At 36.6% G+C, this 20,427-nt stretch overlaps 1 protein-coding gene across 1 annotated transcript in view; it reads right to left on the bottom strand.

The window, feature by feature from the left end:
• The window catches only part of HSPA4L (heat shock protein family A (Hsp70) member 4 like), a 55,849-nt gene extending 35,727 nt beyond the window's left edge, over nt 1–20,122 (bottom strand). Inside the window, exons 1-6 of the mRNA XM_053577800.1 lie at nt 19,673–20,122; nt 9,023–9,080; nt 6,438–6,578; nt 3,260–3,382; nt 921–1,020; nt 479–612 (exon numbers count right to left, since the gene is read on the bottom strand). Coding sequence (XP_053433775.1) covers nt 479–612; nt 921–1,020; nt 3,260–3,382; nt 6,438–6,578; nt 9,023–9,080; nt 19,673–19,779 — 663 coding nt within the window. The 5' untranslated portion in view covers nt 19,780–20,122. The remainder of the gene's footprint in view (nt 1–478; nt 613–920; nt 1,021–3,259; nt 3,383–6,437; nt 6,579–9,022; nt 9,081–19,672) is intronic.
• Between the last annotated feature and the right edge of the window lie 305 nt (nt 20,123–20,427).

The raw sequence follows: 20,427 nt of genomic DNA, 5'->3' as shown, positions 1-20,427 counted from the left end.
GATAATGTAAAAATGAATAAAAGAGCAAATATAGACAGACTGTAAGACACAAGCACACAGAAGTTCTGCTACCTTGTAGAAAAAGATTCCTGGATAGAAAGATTTCTAAATGGGAATCATTTTAGAAAATGTTTCCTGTAAGTATATTCACAGATAAATAATTTATGCTCCCTGATAAATGATTTAATTAACTTAATAAAAACAACAATAAAAATAGCACATTATTATAGTAGCTACCCTATGCCAGGCTTTGAAGCATTTTATATACATTAACTCATTTTGTCCTCAAAAATTCTATGAGGTTGGTTACTGATGTTATCCTCAGATAAGAAAACTGAAGTTTAAGAAAGGTAAGCAACTTGCTCAAGGTCATAATTTTAAAGGTGTGGAACAAAAACTCAAACCCACTTACTAAAATTCTATATATAGTCTGTGCTCTTAATCATTAAAATTAAATATATATGATCTGTTTACTTACTTTAAGTTTTCCTTTGTTAAAAGCACAGACCGAGACCTGATAGGCAGAATGTCCCATATCGATAAATATTACATTTCTTGGTTTCTCATCTAATGGGGGAAGATCCTGTTTATAAATTCCATATGCTAGTGCAACTGTACAAGAACAAAGAATTAGGTTAATCTAGTACAGCAATTACCTGGAAAATAAGAGGAAAGTCACTTTAATACTGTCCTTTAACACACATTATTAGCTTCAAAGTAAATTAACTTTTTATAATTTGGTTACAACTCATAACAATTCTTAAAGCCAGTTAAGACATATTTAACCTCTGACATAATGTACGCCAAAGCAATAAGCTTACAAGAACCAGTATATAATAGAAGTTAAAAAAATGCTAATAATCAGGAAAAACTGTAACAATATTTTTCTGACGGTGATTTTCCAATTTCACAGGGCTTACCTGCAGTAGTTTCATTCATCAACCTTAAGCAATTTAAGCCTGCAACTTGGGCTGCAGCCATCACAGATCTTCTCTCTGCATCAGTGAAAAAGCTAGGAATCTGATATTTAAAAACAACAATTATGTACACTGGTTTGATGCAATAGATTATAAACATTTCAAAATAAACGTTTATTTGTTAAAATGTTTTTATCAATTGAGAAATATAAAATAATTGTCCTAAAATTTATGTACAATTTAAGGCTGCGATCTCCAACTCCCAGGCTGAGAACCAGTATCAGTACTGGGCCTCAGAGCAAGAGATTGGGGGACAGCAAGCAAGATTCAACTGTCTTTACAGCACTCCCCATCGCTCTCATTACTGCCTGAGCTCTACCTCCAGTCAAGAATGGAATTATTAGATTCTCTCTCAACACACAAAATTTCTAAAAAGATAGTAAGTAGGTCAAGTACAAAATTTCAGGGCTCTTCCAATTTTAAGTTTCAAATAAGAAGACTACTTCAATTTTATTATTTTGTGAGTTTAGACATTTTATTTAACCTCTTTTAATAATAGAAAAGAGAGCGTTGGGCATGGTAGCTCACACCTGTAATCCTAGCACTCTGGGAGGCTGAGGCAGGTGAACTGCTTGAGCTCAGGAGTTCAAGATCAGCCTGAGCAAGAGTGAGACCCTGTCTCTACAAAAAACAGGAAAACTAGCTAGGTGTTGTAGAAGATACCCATAGTCCCAGCTACTTGAAAGACTGAGGTGTTAGAGGATCATTGGAGTCCAGGAGTTTGAGGTTATCGTGAGCTATGTTAGCTTTAGGGCAACACAGTGAGACTCTGTCCCCCCACAAAAGAAAAAAAAACACCTGAATTGTATGGAGTTCCCAGGTCTACTATACCAACCACAAAGTTAATAATGGTCAAATGTTCGATATTACTCTGTTGTGACAGTAATATCTGACATGAAAGGAAAGTACAGTTAAAATAGAAATGGATTTGAATTTAACATGAATTTCTAAAACTTGTATTAATATCACTCTTAACATACTTTTGTATGACAGTGTAATGGAAGAGTTAAGAGCATAGGTTTTGAAATAAACTATCTGGCTTTATCATTTGCTAACTTGTTGATTTGGGGCAAGTTATTTAACATCTTTGTGTCTCACTTTTTTAATATGTAAAACTGGGGTTGATAACATCTTATCTCCTAGGGTGGTTCTGAGGAGTCAATGAATTAATGCATATAAAATGCCTATAAAAGTGCTCAATGGCAAACTATTATTTACCATTACAAATGACTGGAAAATTCTAAGCTCTAATATTTTTCTCCCATTTGAAACTATGAAAAAATTTAATGACTAAATTCACTGTATGTTCATAATCTGATTCTATTTTTTTTTGTTTTTATTATTAAATCATAGCTGTGTACATTAATGCAATTATGGCGCACCATACACTGGTTTTATAAACCATTTGACATATTTTCATCACACTGGTTAACATAGCCTTCCTGGCATTTTCTTAGTTATTGTTTTAAGACATTTATATTCTACATTTAGTAAGTTTCACATGTACCCTTGTAAGATGCACCATAGGTATGATCCCACCAATCACCCTCCCTCCGTCCATACTCTCCCCTCCCCTCCTCATAGTCTTAGGTTATAACTTGGTTATAGCTTTCATATGAAAGCCATAAATTAGTTTCATAGTAGGGCTGAGTACATTGGATACTTTTTCTTCCATTCTTGAGATACTTTACTAAGAAGAATATGTTCCAGCTCCATACATGGAAGAGGTAAAGTCTCCATCTTTCTTTAAGGCTGCATAATATTCCATGGTGTACATGATTCTATTTTTCTGATGAAATGAGAGTCTTGAATTTATGTAGCCAAGTTTAATAGTAGGAATATATCATATTTAGGTAACAATATGTAACTTCGAGACTAGTCAACAATATTAAATAGGAACTCAGGGTAAGACAGGGTAAATTAATCGTTTTGTTAAGAATCCTTAAAGGTCTCCCTCCCCCAACATAGAATATGCAACCTCAAATTGCCAAATGGGAATTTTCAACCTTTGCCATAACATGTTAAGGTCCATATAGGAGAGGAGTTAAGTGCTACCTGGGAGGATTCTTAGGGATAAGTGGCAGTTATAGTAGATTCACTGATCATCACAGTTGACTTTACAGGAAATTCAATCCTAAACTTTACCATATAAGGTAATTTAAAAAAAGTCAAAATGGACTTAGGTTATTTATTGGATAAGGGAAGTGTAAAGGGAAGAAAATACTTCATTAATACATTGAAAAATGTGATTCTAGAGTACTCATTACTGAAGTAAAACTTACTGAAATCACACAATCGGCTACTGGTTTCTTCAAAGCATTTTCTGAAGTCTCTTTAAGCTTGGCCAACAGCATTCCAGTAACTTGCTCAATTGCAAAAGGTCTCTCTTCTTCTAAGTACCGCACCTAAACCCAAAGGTTGAGATATCTATTAAAAGTCATTTACTCACCCAACAAATATTTAGTGAGCATCTATTCCACACATGATAGATACACTGTAGTGAAAAACCCAAAGACCTTGCTCAAGGAGTTTTATTCCAGAAAGACTGTCATTCTAGAATCATGACTGCATTAAAAACAGTGTTTCATTTCTGAGGTTCCAGTACCTTACACACAGTGTTATAACCAAGCAAATAATTTTCATGTGCCTCTACCATTTCAGATGTCTTCCTCCCACAAAATTAATTCTTATCATTTACTTTCCAAGTGTGACTCAGCAAACAATGAAGGAGAAAAATCAAGTAATACTTCTTTTGAAATTAGAACTCTCCCTAAGACTAAACAAAAGTTTCAGTCATACAATTTGGGAAAAGGAAATGAGAACATCAGAAAGAAAATAAAATTTCCTTATTTAAAAAAGCAAATTTAGTACGTATTACTCCAAGGTTTCTGGGGATAGCTATGAATTAAACATAAAAGATGCACATATAAAGTTAAAAAAAAGTTTTAGACCAAATAACTGCTTTATCTTAATCACAGGTTTAAGATTAGTTTGCAGTTAGGCACATAAAATAAAACTGTTCAGTGCTAATGAAAGAATACTGGAGGACCTGTGCTTTATTCATATTTTATTGTAACCACCACAAGACTTTTAGGCAATATGAAGCTACTTAGAACCTACTTAATAAAACTACAGCAGAACCTTGGTAAGTTGACCCACCCAAGGGACTATAACAAACTGGTCAATATTCAAAAGTGGTCAACATAAGGAACTAGGTCTGCTGTACTGTTGGATAGACATAGTACATGTACAGTCTATGAAAATTAGGTCAATTTAAGGAGGTGGCCAATGTAGGAAGGTGATCAACTATGCAGGTTCTACTGTATATTTAATTCACTGAGGAAAAGACTTTTTTTTAACATCTGAATCCTCAGGGAATAATTCTACTCTTTAACCTCTAAAGAGTAGAGGTTAACCTACTCTTTAGGTTTAACCTTCCAAAGCTCTAACCTTTGGAAGAGCTTTGAAGAATAACTCTCTCAAGCAGCACAATGTATTTATGTAAATTAGTGTGTATAAATATGCATACATTATTTTTTTGGTTGCCTGAATTGGAGTGCAGTGGCATGATCACAGCTCACTGCAACCTCGAATGCCTGGGCTCAGGTGATCCTCTTAATTCAGCAATCTGAGTAGCAGGGATTACAGGTGCACATCACCAGGCCTAGCCAATTTTTAAATTATTTGCAGAGATAGATTCTTGCTATGTTGCATAGGTTGGTCTCGACCTCCTGGCTTCAAGTGATCCTCCTGCTTTTGCCTCCCACAATGCTGAGATTAGAGACATGAACTACCACACCGGGCCTAAATATGCATTTCTAATAAAATTTACTTTGAATAAACGTAAAGTTGATAATAATTTCCAGATCCATCTACCAGTAAGTTCAAAAACAAATATGATGTAGGTTAAATTACTTCCTTTAAACCAGGAAGTAGGGAGAAATCACTGAAATGAGAAGACAAATCAAATACCATGACTTTTGTCCGATTAGAAGAAGCGCAGTAAGGCACAATAACACAGTTAAGGCATAGTAACGTTCATTAAAAGTGAGATAAAAGGGCGGCGCCTGTGGCTCAGTGAGTAGGGCGCCAGCCCCATATGCCGAGGGTGGCGGGTTCAAACCCAGCCCCAGCCAAACTGCAACAAAAAAATAGCCGGGCGTTGTGGCGGGCGCCTGTAGTCCCAGCTACTCGGGAGGCTGAGGCAAGAGAATCGCGTAAGCCCAAGAGTTAGAGGTTGCTGTGAGCCGTGTGACGCCACGGCACTCTACCTGAGGGCGGTACAGTGAGACTCTGTCTCTACAAAAAAAAAAAAAAAAGTGAGATAAAATAAACATCAAAGTGTATTCAAATAAATATATATGAAATTAATGGATAACTGAGGGTGGTGCATATGGCTCAGTGGGTGGGGTACTGGCCCCATATACCAAGGGTGGCGCGTTCAAACCTGGCCCGGCCAAACTGCAACAAAGGAATAGCCGTAGTGTGTGCCTGTAGTCCCAGCTCTTGGGAGGCTGAGGCAAGAGAACTGCCTAAACCCAGGAGTGGGAAGTTGCTGTGAGCTATGATGCCACGGCACTGTACCCAGGGCAACAGCTTGATGAGACTCTGTCTCAAAAAACCCTTAACAGTTATTAATCTACTTTCTTTCTCTATGGATTTGCTCTATCCTGGATATGCTATATAAATGGAATCATACGGCATATGGTATTATGTACTTAGTATGTTTTCAAGGTTTATTTATATTGTAGCACATATTAGTACTTCATTTCTTTTTATGACGAAATATTCTGTTGGGTAGATACATGACATTTTATCTATTTATTAGGTAATATACACTTGGATTATATCCACTTCGGCTATTAGAAATAATGCTGTTAAGAACATTCATGTACACGTTTTTGTAAGGTCATACCCTTCAACTCTCGTGGGTATATACTGAGGAGTAGAATTTCTGGGTCATATAGTAACTCTATGTGTTTTGAGGTATTCTGCCAGTTTTCAAAAAATGAACACAAACATGATTTTGTTAACTAATCTATAACTTACTGTCTCAGAATATGGAATTAAAAATCCAGAATACATCTCTTACCTGGAAGAAAAGTTTGCTTTAATGCTTCTAATATGTTATAATACTCTTCTACATTAGAAAAAAATGAACAATTAACATACTTTTTAGATCTCTTCTAAATCACACGTATCCGTCTTTATCCTCTAAAAACTATTCACCTATTATATATAGTTCTTCTAATAACAGTATTTTTTCCCTTGATAATGTCATTATTTGAATTAAAAACATAGCCTAAATTAGAATTTCTTGGTATTCTCTAAAATTATTAGAGAAACTGCCTATCTCTTGATACGTGTGTACTGGTATCTGGAGGAAAAATGTTAAATCACACATTATAAACAGCAACATCATACTTGGTCTCTTTAAATTTGAAGAAATATAAAGCTTACCTTAACTCCTGTACTTCCATTAGGCATCTTCTGCAATTCATAGGGAAGCCTGATCCTTTCAGTTTGCACAATGGGATCGTCAAATGATCGCCCATGAAGCTTTTTGAAGCCATGAATTGTATTTCTTACATTTGTGACTATCTGTTGGCAGTAAACACTTGCATTTATCAATCAGTGAATGAAAAATAAAATGCTATTCTAATAGTATCCTAATAACTATTCTAAAGAGAACTACACCAAGTTCTCTTTATCACATACATCCAAATTCGGAATTACACGTAATCATTCATATTTCTGGTTTCCAACCTATTGTAAAATTACACAATGAGAATGTATATATCTTACCTATTGACCCCAATTCTCCTATTCTAGGAATATAAGATTCAAAGTTAATGTTAATGAAAGAGAAAGAACAAAACTTTAAAACTTTTCAAATACAATGAAAATCTACCTACCATCTCTTTGATTTTCCCTCACAGTTCTGCTTTGGCATCCCAAATTCAAAAATCTGATACTCCAATAAGCATTTTATTTGATTTCCTTTGTTGGAATTCAAAAATTACAGATTTTCAAGTATTTGGTATTTCTGGATTTGGGATGGTCAACTTGTTTAAAAATATCAGAATATCCAACCAGATACTTCTGGTCCTAAGCATTATAGATAAAGGATATTCAACCTGTATCTTTGATTTCTCTTTTTTTCTTTTTAGAACTTCAGAGTATTACAGGGGTACAAATGTTTGGTTATATAGACTGTTTTTGTACTGCTTAAGTCAAAAGTTATAAGTGTGACCAACATTCACATAGTATATGTTGTTTTTGTGAGGCATGATTTCACCCATCTCGTCCCCGCTCCACCACTTATTATCTGTTGAGTTTTACTTCCATCTGGGCAGCTGAATGCTAATCAGTTAGTTCTAATACAACAGTGAGTACATGCTTTTCCATTCTTAGAATACTTCACTTAGGAGAATGGTCTCTAGTTCCATCCAGATTGTTGTATAAGTTATTAATTCATATTTTCTGGCTGAGTAGTACTCCATGGTATACATATACCACATTTTATTAATCCACTCATGAAAACTGACAAGTAGTTGGGTTGATTTCACATCTGTGTGATCATGAATTGTGCTGTGATAAAACATTTGAGTTCAAGTGTCCTTTTCATAAAATGACTCTTTTTTGCTTTGAATAAATACCCACTAGTGGAACTAATAGATCAAATGGTAGGTCTTTGGGGGAATTTCCATACTATTTTCCATAGAGGTTGTACTAGTCTTACCAACAGTTTACAAGCGCTCCTTCCTCTCTACATCCCTATCATCATCTATTATTTTGGGAATTTGGGGGATAGGTGATATTTCTTATTTTCTTCCACTTCCATTTCTGTGTTTTTATTTAAACTATGTTTTTTATTGTATAGCTTTTCTTTTCTTCTCAGTATCTAATTCTTTGTAAAAATTTTTCCTAACTTATATGTTGCTTTCCTTGCTGACAACTGCTCCTAGGGTAGTAAATTAAAATTCTTTCCATTCAGCATGCTACATGCTAAGTGACAGTGTCTTAATTTGTAAATGGCTTGTATTTTGGCAGAGTAATTTTTTTTCTTTAACTAAAACATGTAGTTCAAACTATGGAATATTATTAGGATCCAGTTGCTGACTTTCTAGTAATCTTTAAAGCCAAAAAGACCTTGATCTTCAATTATGAGATGAAAACTACAGGTTAGTGAATTATCACTTTGGTCTCTTTAGCTCCCAGGTGAAATGACTTTATAGATCACTTTCTTTAGAGATTCTGAATATCTATGATACATTTCGAAGATTTGCCATAATGTAAAATATAAACTTAAGCATTTTTAATATACAGTTGTGAAAGTAGAAAATAAAAACATTCATATATAGGAAATTTATAAAAGACAGCCTTTATAAAAACCAGAAGCAGAAATTCCTGGATAAATCAGTCAATTATTCCTAAAAAGCCATGAAAAAAAAAAATTCCATCAAAATTATTTTATAAGGAAGAAAAAAGACTCAGGAATATATGTAAGAAATAACTGTTAAGGGCTTTTGGGTTCAGGAAGGTAAACAGAGTCCAAGGAAAATCAACCTAAAGCATGGAATGTTAAAGTCAACACTCTTACGCCTAAGTGTTTCAGAAGCCTAGAAATAGTGAGCACTTAAAACAGATTCCATGTCGAGTAGTGGTAGCCACATTGAGTTACCCTGGAAATCTGTTCCTCTATTTGTTCTACCTTCTTTTACAAAGACATTGGTTATCTGTCATTGAAGTATATCTTCTAGATAAAATATGCCCCATAGAAAAGTGACCGACCATACAGGGAAAAATTGATGTTGCCTGGTAGCATACCCTAACTTCACAACTAAGAAAGATTTTTAAAAAATAAAATCAAGACATAATTATAAAACCCAAACCAAATTGTATCTAATAAAATACAAAGATGTTAGGATGTATCATATTTTCCTCTCTCTTTTTTTCATTCTTAACTACTTAACATGGGAACTTAGTTAATAAGATTCAGTTAATTCTTCCTACAAGCCAAAACATCCACATCATCAACTTACCTGGCTCTTTGCTGCATTTCCAATGGCCCGAGTTCTTGATCCCAAAGATATACAGGCCCTAAACAAAGGAAAAAAAAAAGTTTTTTTCCATAGTATTTTTTATATTAATGTACTATTTTGCTTCTTCTCATATAAAAATTAATTTAAAAGGGTTAGCATAACCATTTATTATTTTAAAAGTAGGTTATAAAAATTGAAATTTTACATACTTGAAAATTTTCCCAAATTATACAATGGTGGTCAGAATAAATGTTAAAATTTAAAAAAAAAAAAAAAGTCTTAGCTAGCAGTACAATGTTGGTTCCCAAAATTTCTTTTTAAATTCTACTGGTCTATAAAAAAGAAATAACTGTACTGACTGGTGGATATTCAGAAAAGGCAAATAGTTAAAATACCCTTTTAGTCAATTTAATAGGCTGCTTGGATCCACATCCTGGCTCTGCCACTTAATCTTGTCAAAATTACATGACCATTACTTGCCTCAGCTTCCTATCTGACTTAGGTGAGAATCAAGACAGTAAATGATAAATGTAGTTAAATGCTTTGAACAATACCTAGCATACAAAAAAACACTATATATAAATTATTGCTATTTTAATAGTACATTTATATGTATAAAAAAGCAAGCACAAAATAACATTTTCTTCATTTCATATTACGATTCCAGAAAATGTTTACATAGTTTCAATTTTTTTTGTAACCCTGGGGTTGACTGCCGTGGTGTCACAGCTCACAGCAACCTCAAACCTTGCCTCAGTCTCCTGAGTAGCTGGGACCACAGGTGCCCATCACAAAGCCCAGCTATTTTTAGAGACCAGAGTCTCACTCTTGCTCAGGCTGGTCTTAAACTCCTGAACTCAAGCAATCTGCCCGCTTCAGCCTCCCAGAGTGCTAGGATTATAGATAGGAGCTACTGCGCCCAGCTTCCATGATTTCAATTTTAACTATAGGAAACTATATTCAATCAATCTAACTACAGGAAACTATTTTCACTCAACAAATATTTTTAGGCTCTATAAGCCACAATCCTTATACTTTGAGAATTTATACTCTATAGAATTCATACTCTATAGAAAAAAATTAGCAAATATATACAATTACGAATGATACTATCAAAAGAAACAATAATTTCTATATAACACAGCTGACTTGTGAATTAAGACTTATAAGTAGAGAAAGCACTTAACATGTATTTGTGGTATACAAATGTAAGGATATTTCTGGTATACAAGTATAAGTCTATTCTCAATAGACAAAATGATTTACTTAAAGACTAAGATCATGAAACTCCTCTGCTGTAAACCCTCCAATGGTGCCCAGTCTCACTAAGAGACAGACAATAGAGTCTATCATGGTCTAGTTCCTAGCTGCTCTACTCTGAAAGTTCAGTCCAGGCACACGAGTCTTTCTGCTATTTCTAGACTCTGCCAAGTATACTTCTGCCTAAGGACCTTTGTATGTGCCATTCCCTCTTTCTGAAGACTTCTAAATATACTCATAGGACTTATGCTCTTCTTTCAGGTTTCTGCTCAACTGTCAGCTTATGAGACACCTATCATTATCTCAAATAAACAACATTTTGCTCCTCCCCAACACACACTTCATACTGCAGCCTCTATTTTTAGCCATAGTATGTATTACCCCTGACAACGCACTTTCTTTTCTTTCTTTCTTTTTTATTTTTTTTTGCAGTTTTGGCCGGGGCTGGGCTTAAACCCACCACCCCCCGTATATGGGGCCGGTGGCTTACTCCTTGAGCCACAGGCGCCAACCCTGACAACGCACTTTCTTTTTTTTTTTTTGTTTTGTAGAGACAGAGTCTCACTTTATGCCCCTCGGTAGAGTGGCCTCACACAGCTCACAGCAACCTCCAACTCCTGGGCTTAAGCGATTCTCTTGCCTCAGCCTCCCGAGTAGCTGGGACTACAGGCGCCCGCTACAACGCCCGGCTATTTTTTGGTTGTAGTTTGGCCAGGGCCGGGTTTGAACCTGCCACCCTCGGTATAGGGGGCCGGCGCCTTACTGACTGAGCCACAGGCGCCGCCCTGACAACGCACTTTCTAACTGTATCTCCATACCAGAATGTGAACATCAGGAGGGTAAGGTCATGCCCACTTCCTTAATGTGCACTAACCAACAAGGCAGCCATAAGCCACATGTGGACAGTAAAATTTAAATTAACTAAAATAAAAAATTCAGTTCCTCAGGACCAGTCATATTTCAGGTACTCAGCTCAATAGCCACATGTCTTATAGTTAATGGACATACAAAGAACAGAATATATATATATATATATATATATATATAGAAAACAACATAAAATTCTACTGGATAGCACTAGTCCAAACCATGCCTTGGTACATAGTAAAAAGGTACTTACGGAATGAAAGGAATGATGGCTTTCAAGGATAATGTTTATTTGGGGATTAGGAAGAATACAATTTGGCCAGTGTCATTTGGCGGTTTGATAAAATACTATCAATTCAGATTATAATTCTGAATCCATTAAAAGCTTTTTGAATAATGTAAACATACTGCATACTGATATAATACAAACTGGAAAGGCAATATTGGAGAGCAGTGATTTTCAAGGGCCAAAGAAGCCACTGTTAGGGACCAGTGGAGAGGAAAACAGTTAAGAAGTTCATTTAGTCAATTTAACAGATGTTTGCTGAATAATTACCATATGGCCTGAGGCTCTTGTTAGTTGGTACGAATACAATAGATAAGATTTTGGCTCTCTTGAATTTTATGACACTATAGACTCATAAAAATGAAAGTAAACTAGGGGCCACAACTGAGGGGGCACATAGTGCTTATAAGGGTGGGGCCTTGGTGTGTGTCACACTTTATGGGGGCAAGACATGATTGCAAGAGGGACTTTACCTAACAATTGCAATCAGTGTAACCTGGCTTATTGTACCCTCAATGAATCCCCAACAATAAAAAAAAAAAAAAAAAAAAAAAAAAAGAGTAGGTAACAGCAGGAACTAGAGGAGGAGGGTCAGGAAAGCCTTAACTAGGAAGTGATGAGATTTGAAAAAAAGAGTAAAATGATGAGATAAAAGTGGGAGAGAGTTTGTTGGAAGATCACTTTGACTATTTATTAAACAGATGAGAGCAAGAAGTTATCAGTAATCTATAATGTATCAGGATGGTGGCAGCTGAGATAGAAGGAGAAATTAAGAAATATATAGAAGGTAAAACTCAAAGAACTTAGTGACTATATTTTCACTATCCCATAAGGCAGCCACTAGCTACCACCACATGAAGATAGCACATAAAATATGACTAGTCTAAATTAAGATGTGCCTACTGTAAGCATAAAATAAGCTGCAGATTTTGAACATGTAGTATTAAAAAAGCAAAATGCCTCAAATTTCAAATACTGATTATATATTGAGATATTCTGGAAATATTGAGTTAAATATATTAAAATTAATCTCATCTCTTTTTTGCCTTTTTAATGTAGTCACTGAAATTATGTGGCTCACATATTTCATTGAATAGTGCTGGACTAGAAAGAAAAGGCAAGCGACACGAATAATGTCTAGGTTTCTATTTTGCACAGGAGAATCAATGATGGTACCATTCAATCAGACAGAAAACAATGTTAAGAGGGACAGGTTTGGGGAGAGGCAGTCACAAGTTCTACTTGTTGAAGTCTGAGTAACCTCTAAGACATCCAAGAAAATAATACTTTGAATTGAAATGTTATAAGTGATGGCCACATGCAGGAGGGAATGGAAGTTACTGTTCTCTAGCTAAGATAAGGGAAAAAAATAAGAAAAAGATACAGCAGAAAATCCATGGCTCAGACATCTTCATATCGCTCATAAATAACTCCTTAAAAAAAAAAATAACTCCTTAAGTCAACATATTTTCTGCCATAGTAAAAATGTGCATTATCAACATGGTCATCTGTGTGGATTGCTGATATTCCATCCTAAAACTCACCCTTCAGAGAAATAGGGATTTGTCATCTCTCAGGCTACACCTTGTGTTGCACCTTGCTCTCAACTCTATTATTTGGACATATTTTTAAATACTACTACTTTTTCTATACTAGGCTATTATCACTTGAATGTACAGAAAATCTTATTAAGTTGATTCTTAGACTGTTGGAACAGTAGAGCAAAAATCTAGATTCAATTTTCTAGGTTCTTTGAAATACATTTTACACATATATCACTTCACAAAGAAAGCTAAATAGTTATCATTGCCAGATATTCTCTCAAGTTAAAAGTAGACAACTTTTAAAGTTTAAAAAACTTGTAAATTAACTAGGCTTGGAAATACCAAGTTTTAAACACACAGAAAACCCACTTCACAAAGTTAAAAGCCTTCAAACTTTTTCCTTCAATTTTCTTTCAAAAATATTCTAAATTATTACAGCCATTAAAAAAAAAATACCAAAGATATTCAGAAAAATCCAAGGAGAGCAACTAGTTTCAGCCATGGCTGCCAAGGTGTCCACAGAGCAGGATTTCTTAACTTTGGTACTACTGACATTTTGGGCCAGAAAATTCTATGTTGGGAACACACTGCGCACTGTAGGACTTCAGGAGCATACCAGGCCTCTAACCACTAGATGCCAGTAGTGACTTTCTATACCCAACTGTAACAACCAAAAATATCTTCAAATGTGGTCAGATATCCCTTAAGGGGCAAAAATCATTTCCAATTGAGAACCACTGCCCTAATGCATCATTTCCCACATAGTAGTCTGTGAAACATACCTCCTTAGAGGTTCAAATAAACTTGGGTGAACCTTTTTTTCTTGGAGAGTTTCAAATTAAGGGATGTGGGAAGTTTTGCAGTGAAGAAAACATCTAGATATTTTTTCTCAAACTCAAACTGTTTGGAAAAAAAATCATCCTAGAAGGAAAAAGGGGAAAAATGTTTTCAAAAGGTCTTATTGTTGTAATTTGACATTGCTAAACATGCTCTAATAATAATACAGGACTTCCAACTTTTCATTATGACCAAAGGATTAAACATTTTAACATATAAAAATAATTTAAGAGTTTTCAAATGTTTAGTAAATATAATTTGTAAGTAAAATAAATCTGTTCATTAACAAATAACATACACATTTACATAGGTAGACAAAATACTAAAAATGTAATTAGGTACATAAGCTACATTAAATTAGATACACTGTTTAACTATCAGCTTACTGGTTTAGATGTATTATTTGAAAAAGGGATTTTACCTAAAACTCATTCTGTTCAAAAACAAGTGTGTAACAATTTTAGAGTTCTTTGATTATGATCATCTAGACCAGAAGTTTGCAAATTACCACCTGCTACCTAGTTTTTGTAAAGTTTTATCAGAACACAGCTGTGCTCAATAATTTGTATTGCAATGACCACACATAAAAATCACTATCAGTGGTATGTTAAACTCATAAAAAATATCACCTGCCTTTCCACTCACTCCTGCAGACTTTATTTAAATAAGATGTTCAGTGAATTTTTATTTCTCAAAACCAAAATAATAATTTGAAATGTCCATAACAGTTTATCTATAAATGGAATAATGCATGGCTATTATATTAAAAAGAATGAGGTAAATTACAATCCTAAGTTTGAAAAGATATCCACTATATATATAATTTTTTTTTTTTGCAGTTTTTGGCCAGGGCTGAACCCACCACCTCTGGCATATGGGGCTGGCGCCCTACTCCTTTGCGCCACAGGCACTGCCCAACACAATATATTTTAAGTTAACAAAAAACAATCTGAAAAATATGTGTAATTCCGTGTTTGATAAAAAAGAAAACAAAAAAATTTCAATTACATACATATAATCACATTTTGTCCAACTAGAAACATACAAGCTAAACTTTACCAGGTGGTTGGGAAGAGACAAAGGTGTGAGAATTATTTTGTGTATTTCTTTCAGCGTAAATTTATAGTGAAACACCAGGGGTGTCCAACTTGCAGCTGGCCCACAGGCTGCATGGGTATTATTTGAGGACTGTTCTGCTTATCTGTGGTGTTGGATATCATGAAGAATATGCACAAATCTTTTCTTTTGGTCATTAGCTTTCATTAGTGTTTGTGTATTTAATGTGTGGCCCAAGGCATCGTATTCTTCCAATATGCTGCAGAAAAGAAAAAAGTTTGGACACTCCTGAACTAATCCAATTTATGTATTAAAAAAAAATATCTAGCAAAAAAATGTAAAAGCCAATTCCGCCTTTTGAACTGCCATCACCAAAAAATGTCCTACTCATCCACAGTCATGGTTAACCTTAGGAGTCTGCCATTTTCTAATACAGTTATTTTTAATACATCAGTTCCTGACTTCTACTTTTATGCATTGAGTTCTTATACATCTGAGACAAACAACATTTTCCCACATTTCCATATCTCTCCATTGTTAATAGTTTATAGTTTTGCAAACTATTTTTCTCCATGTTTTGCAAACTGTTTCTAGACCAGAAGTTTGCAAATTACCACCTGCTACCTAGTTTTTGTAAAGTTTTATCAGAACACAGCTGTGCTCAATAATTTGTATTGCAATGACCACACATAAAAATCACTATCAGTGGTATGTTAAACTCATAAAAAATATCACCTGCCTTTCCAAACTGTTTTTCTCCATGTGTATACTAATGTATTCATGAATTTTTAAACAAAATAAGATTTTTACACATCCTCAACTTAAAAACATTTAAAAATAAGATTTCTTAGAAACTAGCCCAAAATAGATGTTTATTAATGACAAAGCAAAGATGCTTCCCTATACTGTAACTGTTCAGCCAGGTAATTTGTCCCTTTGACAGTTACATCCTTATTAACTCTGTGTGTTATCCTTATGGCAATGCATACTGGAAGACATTTGGGTTCTGGGGTCAGACAAGCCTGCAACAGAATCCATTTAATTGCTTACTAGTTCTTGGCCAATTTACTTAACTTTGCTTTAGGCTTTTTATGGAAAAAATATAACTACTATTATCAAACTCACAAATTGTGATATATGTGACATTACAAGCACAGCATTTGGCACACTGCAATCACTTATTACCAACATGATTATAACTGACAACATGCTTTAATTTGATTTTGAAAGAGAATTGTTGGTTGTACTTTTTTCCCTTGGTGTGGAAACTAATCACCTTGATATACTTAAGCCTGGGTTGGAAATTCTAATCTCTACATTTATACTTAATTGAACAATATAAACATGGTCAAGGGCTTGAGAATGTGCATACTCAGTAATTTTTTCTTTCAGGAATTTATTTGAAAGGATTAAGGATGAAATGTTTAATTACAGAACTGTTTATAAAAACAAAATATCATAAATCTGAATGTCCAATAAGAGATGGATTTAATTAACCTAATGATTACACAAACACTGAAATTGATGTTACAAAAGAAATATATATACTTTTTACATAGAAAGAGGTTACCAAACAGAATATGGAAACACAGACAGAAAACCATCTGGAATTTTTTATTTCTAGTAGAGAAATTATAATTTTTAATTTCATCTTTTAATGTAATGGCATTTTTCTACATGAGCAGGTACTACTTACATAATAATCTTTTTAAAGATAAATTCTTCTTCTTCTTTTTTTATTTTTTGAGACAGAGTCTTACCATGTCACCCTCGGCAGAGTGCCATGGCATCACAGCTCACAGTAACTTCAAACTCTTGGGCTCAAGCAATTCTCTTGCCTCAGCCTCCCTAATAGCTGAGACTACAGGCGCCCACCACAACGCTGGCTATTTTTTTTTTTGTTTAGCAGGCTCAGGCTGGGTTCATACCTACCAGCCCAAGTACATGTGGCCAGCACCCTAACCACTGACCTATGGGCGCCACGCCACAGATCCTTCTTTGAATCTGAAGAATAAATAGGTTAAATTATTTGTCTGCAGACCCTTAATCAAAGGCCAAAACATAGTACTTTTTTCCCATTAAACTGTCCTTCTTGGTTTAAACAGGGATCCCAGAATATCTATGTTGAACAATGAAACAAATGTGAAAAAATATGGATGCTGAAACTAACTAAATTGAACATTTCGTTCCTCTTTTCACAGGATCCTTTTGGAACGTATTTGCATTTTAGAAAAATATCTGTCATACTACTTTGATATAAGCAACTGGAATATGTAAAATATATTTTGCAAAGCTAGTTTATATGGATTACTAAATACCGTGGTATATGAGAAAAGTTTAGGGTTCTCCATTTTCATGCTTTTTGCATGACAGGCAGTCAGTAAATGGATAATGTCTTAGAACCAGGAAGGGCTATGTTTTCCCTCAATAATTGGACCCATAAAGCAAATACACCACACAAAAGCACCTAACTACCACGAAGAACTTTTGCTCAGTAACAACAAAAGGTATACTCTGAGGTAAATGAGTGCACAGCCATGGAGAGAAGAGCAGAATTGCTAACACAAGCCAAGTAAGAATATGATCTTTCCACTTTAGGAACGTTCTAGTTTGCATTAAGATCATTAAATCTAGATATTACTACTGGCTTTCTTCCACACAAATCAGAAACACCACATGAAATCTCAGCCATAAAGAATTAGCAAATATGCCTACATGCCTAACAATGATAACAAAAAGAGAGACTTCTAGATGATTCTAGTAGCCTAATTTTAAAGAATTGTGTTAGTCTGGCCAGGGTCTTGAGACAGTCCTGGTACTCACTACTAACAAGATTTTTGAGCCTGGAAATAGATCTTTCTTACAGTTCTAGTTTGTTATCTTTTAGGATAAGGCTTTAACGACTAGCAGAATGGTCACTTGATTTTTCACTTTTTCTCTGTAGGTAGAGTCACTGAAAGCAAAGACTGTCTCCATTAACCTCTACTCTGTGGAAGAGGAGGAGTGGAATTTCCTGGTCCTTCACTGGCAGAAACCTGTATTTGTTGTGGCTGAAAGAAAATCTTGTAGAAATGAATTCATAAATAGTTCACAATGACCACTTTAGTTTCTCATTGTGCATAAAAGCCAGAAAAAGATATAGTAAGTAGAAACAATAGTTCAAGAAGTACTATGTGGATTAACCTGATCTATGTTCATATTTTAAGATATAAATAACCAAAATTTCAATAGAATACAATGTGTACATTTAAAATAGGTGGTATAAAACGTCCAGGAATTGGAGGTCAGATTAAAGCACAGACTGCATCACAGAAGGTATTCTTTTTTTTTCTGATACACAGTTTCACTATGTGGCCTGCTGTGGTGTCACAGCTCACGGCAACCTCAACCTCTTGGGCTTAAGCAATTCTCTTGCCCCAGCCTCCCAAGTAGCTGGGACTACAGGCGCCCGCCACAACGTCCAGCTATTTTTTTGTTATTGTCATTGTTGTTTTAGCAGGTCTGGGCCAGGTTTGAACCCACCAGCCCCTGTGGACGTGTCTGGCACCCTATCCACTGAGCTACAGGGCCCAGCCGCAGAAGGTACTCAACAACTTTAGATATTTTAAACTATCTATAATTGTAGTTATTTAGGGGTTCAAAGACCATTTAGTACTGGTTGAAATTAGTCAGAAAGTTCTTTTTTTTTTTTTTTTTTTTTTTTTTTGTAGAGACAGAGTCTCACTGTACCGCCCCCGGGTAGAGTGCAGTGGCCAGAAAGTTCATGTTAATAACATTTTATTACTTTCTCATAAAACGTAATACATGAACAGTTGGGTTCCTCATAAAATTACCGGTAACAGGAGCCTACAACAGAAAGCTAGTTTTTCACATGCCCGTATTACTTTAGCATATTCTTTGCCAACAAACTTCTCAAACCAGAGAAACAACAGAGCATGTGGAAACGTGTTTCCATGACATAACGCCACTCCTTCTAAGTCTTTCATCAAGTGTTCATAATAGAATCACTGCACAATCATGTTCATACAGGACAGTCACCTCCAACTCTCCAACAAGTCACTGTATTTCCTACAATATGCTTTACTTTCCACTAACTGAGGCACATTACTGACAATACACAAGGCCCGTGACTCCCATCCAGGCATCTCTCCCTAAAAATACACCATTAGTCTACACTCCAGGAGACCGGTTCAATTACCTCCAATGCTCAAGGACATTGGGTTTTGGAAAACCCCACGCACCTCACTTTCCCCATCCTTAAAAAAAAAAAGGGCCTTTCAGACCAGATGAATGTGCAATTCATCTTCTGATGAATAAAATCTAAGCTTTGACTTCTTTTTTGGAAGGAAACCTGCACCCACAGAGATAGGGAAAGGAGAAGAGCAGGACGGCAAACTCTTCGTTCAGCTCGCCTGCGGCCGGTGATCCCACGGAGATCTCTCTCCGATGATCCGGATGCCAAGGCGTTTCCACACCAACCCCTACCCCGCAACCAAAAACAGAGGCTATAGGAGCGGGGGCGGAGGCGTGGGGACGAAGGTGTGTGTAGGTACAGAAGAGAGAGATGTACAAACTAGGGAAGTCCCTCGTACTTCAATGAAAAAGAGCTTTGGAGGGCAAGGAGGTCCGACCGCCAGCCGGGCCGCCAACCCGCCGTCTCTAGGGATTGCAGCTGAGTGGCTGCACCTGCCGTCTCGGGGTTCGGCGTGCACCAGCAAGGGAATCCGAGCAGGCAGGAAAAATGTAAGGGGGCAGAAAATGTTTGTTAGGGTCCGGGTTTTGACCAGAAAAGGCACTTACGGGGTACACCTGTCGCTGTACTCGTTGGCGATGGTCTCAATGCCGCCACTCCTCGCTACTGCGATGTAGCAGTTGAGAAAGCCGAGGTCAATGCCAACCACAGACATCCCGCTGCGAAAAGGTCGGGGTGCTGGTGCTGAAGCCTCCGCTGAGGGGACCGCGTCCTTTGCTGAGTTACTGCTGCTGGGATTGCGACTCCTACGAGAAGCAAAGGAGAGATGACTCCCCAGTCACTGTGCAGAATATCTAGGGCAGAACGTCTGGAAACCGCGGAGAGATCACAGGCCGTCCTCGCCGCAGCCTGCGCCGCGTCCTGCCGCCGCGGTCGCTCTCCACTGCGGTTCGGCCGCCTCTAACGGGCAGTTACAGTGGTCTGCGCCTGCGCGCTCGGCCGGCGGGGTGGCTCGAGACCCTCCCCTCCCCACCCGAGGCAGCTCCCGGCCTCGGCTTCGGCAGCTTCCGTCAGCACTCGGGCAACGGCCGCCCGAGTAGGTGCAGGTTCGAGAAAGATCTGGAAGATGGAGGCTGCTGAGCTAGCCGAGAGAGGGAGGGAGGGAGGGAGGGGAAAGGGGGCAGGGAAGATCCGGGTGGGTAGGAGGAAAGGAAGCGGAGTTAAGCTCGCATGCCACCTCGCGGCAGCTGGACGCCCTGGGGTTGGGCCGGCTGAGAGGCGGCCGGCGCCGCCGTTTGCAAACGTGTTGGAGGCACCCTTTGGGGTTGTTTGTACAACTAGGGCGCGCCTGTCACGGCGCAGG

The sequence above is a fragment of the Nycticebus coucang genome, chromosome 1, assembly GCF_027406575.1.
Source record: "Nycticebus coucang isolate mNycCou1 chromosome 1, mNycCou1.pri, whole genome shotgun sequence".
NCBI classification, from domain to species: domain Eukaryota; kingdom Metazoa; phylum Chordata; class Mammalia; order Primates; family Lorisidae; genus Nycticebus; species Nycticebus coucang.
Note: the sequence above shows the minus strand (reverse complement) of the source record. Positions and strands in the feature narration are given on the sequence as shown.